Here is a 6,000-nt window from a genome sequence, read left to right on the forward strand (position 1 = left end):
CTATGAACAATCAGCAGTGGCAGGAAGCTGCCCTGCACCAGCTTTTGAAAAAAATATAGCTTGTTTGAAAACAGCATATAAGCAAGCCAGATGCAACACTGAGTAAGTCTTACACATCACGTTTCATAAGTGTTCTTGCCAAGCTGGTAGGAGCAGGGTGTGTTACAGAAGCTCTTGGTCTAATTTGGTCTCTTAAGAAACAAAGCTTGAATTTCTCAATTGACAGAGACCATTTTTTGTTTTTAAATATCTTTTAATCTGTGTTTTTTAGGAGGGCCAAACATGTGGGCTATCACATCTGAGGAGCGGGCGAAGCATGACAAGCAGTTTGATAGCCTTAAACCCACAGGAGGATACATTACAGGTTGGTTTGTGCTCTACAGTAACCCTTGTGTACCTGAAGTACCTTTATAAAACAATTTAGAAGCTTTCATTTTCACCCAGTTCTTCATTATATGACTAATAACTATGCACAAAGCACTGGTGGGGGTTATAAAACTGTTCTCCAAGGTTTGGTCTATAGTCTGGCACAGAAAGTCTGCAAAAGGGTTTATTAAAATCTTCACTTGGAGAGCCAACCATCTTGTGCTGTCATCCCATCCGGTCATAGATTAAGTAGGACAATCAGTGCTCATGTGAGCAGCTGTGAAAGAGTGCTTATTGTTGTTGCTGTAGCAAATGACTGGTGATTCAGGGAGTGGCACTCTTCTCTCCCCATTAGAGGGCTCTCTGCTATGGGAGTTTTTATTTGGTATGAGGGGCAAAAATAAAGGGCCTGACGCTTGGTGTTTCTTCAGGAGCTTATGGAATTTATCAAAAGCAAGGGAATATTAAGCTTTTCACCTTCCACAAATTCCAGCATGTGTAATTGTATTTTGCCTAGGTGTAGCCTTCTGACAGTTTCATTTGCATTCAGTACTTTTCTTCTCCGAAACTGCTGAATCATTTTGCCAAGCACTGTCTCTTCCACCTGAGAAAAGGCTGGAATTCAGGGGTGAAGGATTACTGACCTGGCTGTAAAGTGCTTTACAATGCTATGTGAATGTAAGATGATTTTCTGCATAAATGCAAGTTCTGACTTGAAAACTCACTGCTATGGAGGTGCAAAAACTTCTATTGCAGTGTCCACATCCCATATTTAATTGCATTTATGTATCTCACACACACCCTTTCTCCAAAAATTAGCCATCCAAACTTGGGATGCTTGTTTTAAGGGGGCAAACTGATTTCCAGGCTGGAATGGAGGCATGATGCTGGAATAGTGGTGGAGGGCTGTGCTGCTTTCCTAGGTTTATGCAGGAGGGGGTGGAGTCCAGTTTTCAGTGCTGCTCATCCTCTCCTTACTGCTCCAAAGCTAGAGGTTTAACCCTGTCACAGCCCCTTCTGAATTGGTAGCAGCTTGTGCCCAAGCAGCTGTGCTGAAGTTAAACCTTTAGCTATGGAGCTGTAAGGAGAGGGTCAGTGATACTGAGAATTGGTCTTCACTCTTTCTGCATGCACCTGGAAGTGTTCAACCACGGTGATCTGGTGCTGTAACAGGAAAGACTGGAATCTTTTTTCTTCATTCATTCTGTGTTCCCAAAATAGTATTGTGTCTTATTTGGGGATGTGTGGTGCTTGAGAAAATACTGTGCTTAATAATGTGATCTGTGTTTTATTGCTGTGAAACTTGGTATGGAGTTACATAGCACATCATGCCCCCATCTCTGCAGTACTGAATGATAAGTATTTACTGGTTGGAAATGTGTTCTTTGCGTACAGAATAATGTATTTTATAAAGCTTTCTTTTCTAGTTGAAAGAGCCTGCACTGGGTTGAATTAGAATCAGTTAACAGCAGGGAAAAAAAAACCCTACTCTTCCTTCCTCCTCAAAAGTCAGTGGGGCCAACACTGAACACTCAATTCTTTAAATTTTACCTTTGTTTCCTTAAATCTAAAATTATACTGTACAAAGCTCTTGGTTCCTGTGGATTTATGATGTATGCAACAAATCTTTTTTTCAGTTAATTTAATCCACTTCCTGAAGCCAGGAGTCGGAACTACAAAATACATTAGCACTTGCCAACTAACATCACCAAGGAGCTGTGGTGCAGAATTTTCAAGAGCTTAACATCCAACATTTTGAGATCTTTTGGAAATCTGGCCCAAAGTGGGAGTGCTGAGCTCTTCTGAAAGCACTGACCTTGATAAATATCTGCTGCTTCATATAAGACTTTAGTTTTTCTTTTCTTTTCTCTTTTTTTGGTCATAGGTGAACAAGCACGCACCTTTTTCTTACAGTCAGGTCTACCAGCTTCTGTCCTGGCTGAAATATGGTAAGAATTTTTTTTTATTTAAAGGTTTAAGGCGTTTAGCTCATGTACTGACATTGGTTTGTTATTTACTAAAACTCCATTTTCCCACTCTCTATTTATAGTGGTCAAACAAAAATTTTGGGGGAACCCGTTTATTTCTTGTTTATTTTCCTGTTAGCTAAGGTTTGATCTCCTTTACAATACCAAAAGAAATGCTATGAGAAACAAAGTGATAATGGAATTTGAGTACTAAACAGTGAATTACATAAAAACTAGAGACAGACACCCCGGATTGTTTTTCTGGCAGAATCAGTGGATTAAAGGAACTCAGTAGATGTATTTCTTCAGGCCCTGAACCCACCATTTGACTCAACAGGACTGTTTGTGTGTAAAGATCTGCGTGAACCACACTTATTTCTGAATCAAGAATTTTATGAAATTAATTTGAAGTGGTTCATTTTGAATTATGCTCCAGGGATTAAAAACTGACTCAAATATCACAAACAAAAGGTAGGAATAAACTGGAGGTATCCACTGTGTGGGATGGGAATGGTGGACTGTCCCAAATAGCATTGTTAGGCCTCATGTAAGGATCAGCTAATAGAAACATGCTGGTCAAATGCAGGTAAAAAGCAACTGAATTCCTTCTCCCCTACTGCCACCACCCCAAAATATTGTATTAAACCTCAAATGCAAGAGAGATCTACACATGAAGATGGAGTGTGACAGGTCTTTTCACTGCAATTGCTGAGTCCATTCCAGGGTGCTGTGGTCAGTGTTGCGTACTTTTTGTTGGAAATACAGACGAATTAAAAAGCTCAGAGGAAAGACCCATAAGTATGTAAGAAATTGGAGGAACTGACTTGTGAGGAACCATTAGGGCAGGTTTTCATATCTTGATTAAACGTATATTTTTCTTCTTCTTTACTCTCTTCAAATATTTGTAAATGATGAATGGGGAGGAATTGTATCATATGTTGTGCAATGCACAGTAAATGGGAACTATAGCATAAACAGTGAAGGAAAATCTGGGCTAAACACCAGGAAGATGTCGACAATAAAATATATTGCTTTATGGAGTTATCTTCTGAGACGATTGAAGTTTCTGGGAATAGTTTATGTCAACCTTCCCATTTCCCTCTCATTATGTCTCAACCCTCTCATGTTGCAACCTTCTTGTTCTACCTCTTTCTTTTTTTTCTATTTTAAAGTTCCCGTATGAGATCATTACTTGTTAAAGTGCACAACAGCTTGTCACAGCTTCTCTTACTTGCTCACTAGTTTTGTTTTCAATTCTAATAGTTGCACATCAGTAGCCCATTCTGTTTCAACACACATAAAATTGTATGGTGTTCAGGTTAGGGAAGTACCAAGAAAAATGGGTGAGAATATAAGCTTTAACAATATATATTTTACATACTAATTAAATTTTAAATAATGATAATTTTTCTATTAAGATCTGTAACTACATTTAATAGAATGTTGATCTCTTGCCATGCCAAATCTTCATTTAAATGATCGATCTGGCTTGTGCTAAGGCAAAATTGATGCAGTAAGTGTTGCATCAGACTGGACCTGAAGGTGATGCTTTTCCAAAAAGCCTTCTAGTTCCATGAGCACTGAATGTTTTAATGTGTAATAATTTCAGAAATCGAGTCACATCAGTAGGTGCCAGGTAGCCTTTATTAGCATATTTAAAAAAAACTAGTCTCCAGTACAGCTTGACTTTCAAAGTGAACACTGTATCTTCTTGCATACAGCACATCCCTGAATATAATATGTCTTGTTTGGAAAGGTAGAATGAAGAAAAAAAGATTTTTTTTCCCAACTTGTGCCTTCATAGAGCAGAGACAGAACCTAATCTTCAGCTGACTTGCTCTCCTTTTCCTGCTTAATTAAAGCTAAAACCCTGCATGCTACTGAAGACTGGTCTGTATGGGTGGTCCTATGATTTGTGAAGAGAGCTAAAGAATTGCCAAGCCTATGAAACAAAAGGAAAGAGAAACCAGAAGCAGCCCTCAGACAACTGAAAAAAGAGACAATAGTTGACATCTCTGGAGTGAAGAACAATGAGCCATTATGTCAATTGACTCCTTCAGCTGCCTAAATAGTAATGGAACAGCTGCTGCACTGTGAGCAGAAATCAAAATAGGGTGCTTCCATCCCAGTCAGAAAATCAGCTTCCCCTCCTAATATCCCAGTTTTGGGGGCCTGATTTTGGAGATAAAGGTTTGTGTTGTGTGCAAGAAAATATGGTAGTTTGGCTGCTAGAAAAATTGGGATCTGCAGCCTGAGGCTTTGTGTGTCATGGAAGGTCATATCTAACTTTCTGTAAAATCAATAGCAGGTTAAACTCCAAGGCTAAGTACAGACAATTATAAAGCCCGATGCTGAATTGATTCAGTCTTCTCAGGTTAATCTGAGGTGCATAGATTGAACCAATAAGCAAGTGAACAGACATTCTGGAAATGCAGCCACATGCCTGCAGTGGCCCAGGCCAGAAGTGCTAGAGCATGTCTCCCTGCTGGCTAGAGCAGACAACTGGGTCAAGGCTAGCCTGCCCACCCTGGGAGGGAATGGGTTTGCAAGGGAGGTGCAAATCATCCTGGGATGCTGGGGGAACTGTGAGTTAACTTGAATCTGGAGGGCGTCTAGGACAGAAATTCAATAAGCTGATTTAACATAAACCAGTTAAGTCTGATACTACATCCATCCAGGTTTATCTTAAACCGGTTTGGGCCATTTTGAAAATGGTTTATATTTACTGAATTTCTGTTGTATCACTGATTTGAACAGGTTTCCAATCACTTATAGCAGATTATGAGTCATTTCTGTCCCTAGTCCAAGTGTTAACTGCGTCTTTGTCAGAAAGATAGATACTAAAAGAAGCTCGGACAAAAGACACTCATGTAATGAAAGGATTAGGCATGCCTTCCAGTATCTGGCATGCCTTCAGTATCTGCCCTTTGGGCAGGGGGCTGGACTTGATGATCTCCTGAGGTCCCTTCCAGCCCTAATGTCTATGAAATCTATTTTCTATAATAGAATAACAGAACAATCAAATTATGGAAACACTACCTTTTAGTGAAAAAGTTTAAACTAATGTTTCTTTCACTGTCTTTTTCAAGGGCTCTATCAGACCTGAACAAGGATGGGAAGATGGATCAACAGGAATTCTCCATAGCCATGAAACTAATCAAACTAAAATTACAAGGACAGCACCTCCCAATGGTCCTCCCTCCTATCATGAAACAGCCTCCAGTAGTATTCTCTCCATTAATTTCTGCTCGCTTTGGTACATACGAATATTTAATATGCTTACTGGTTTTAAGAGTAATTTGCCCAAATTGGCTTTTTTGATATAGACAAATGAGTAAGTAGGGTTATTGTATTGTGGACCAATTGTTTAAAGAGCCAGAAATTGCATAGAGGATATTCTGATTCAAAGGCTTTTTGCAAAGATTTTTTTCCCCAAAGTTATGAAGCTTTGGATATTTTCATTCACTGTGTTTTCATTAGATGCCTGCAATGTCAGATGGATTGCAGATTGGCTGAAGGGTCATACTCAGAGTGTGGTGGTGGATGGGTCATATTCAACCTGGGGAGAAGTGGGCGTCCTTGGGCCCACGCTGTTCAATTTCTTTATCAGTGATTTGGACGACGGGGTGAAAAGCAAGCTGTTTAAATTCGCTGATGATACCAAAAT

At 39.5% G+C, this 6,000-nt stretch overlaps 1 protein-coding gene across 5 annotated transcripts in view; it reads left to right on the forward strand.

Annotated features, from left to right (window-relative positions):
* ITSN2 (intersectin 2) overlaps positions 1-6,000 on the forward strand; it is a 123,475-nt gene that overhangs the window by 49,844 nt on the left and 67,631 nt on the right. For all 5 annotated transcript variants that reach the window (XM_019537307.1, XM_019537306.1, XM_019537310.1 and 2 more), the window contains 3 exons: positions 272-364; positions 2,252-2,315; positions 5,423-5,589. In XM_019537307.1, coding sequence (XP_019392852.1) covers positions 272-364; positions 2,252-2,315; positions 5,423-5,589 — 324 coding nt within the window. The remainder of the gene's footprint in view (positions 1-271; positions 365-2,251; positions 2,316-5,422; positions 5,590-6,000) is intronic.

The sequence above is a fragment of the Crocodylus porosus genome, unplaced genomic scaffold (genome assembly GCF_001723895.1).
Source record: "Crocodylus porosus isolate Cpor-Errol unplaced genomic scaffold, CroPor_comp1, whole genome shotgun sequence".
Classification (NCBI taxonomy): Eukaryota; Metazoa; Chordata; order Crocodylia; family Crocodylidae; genus Crocodylus; species Crocodylus porosus.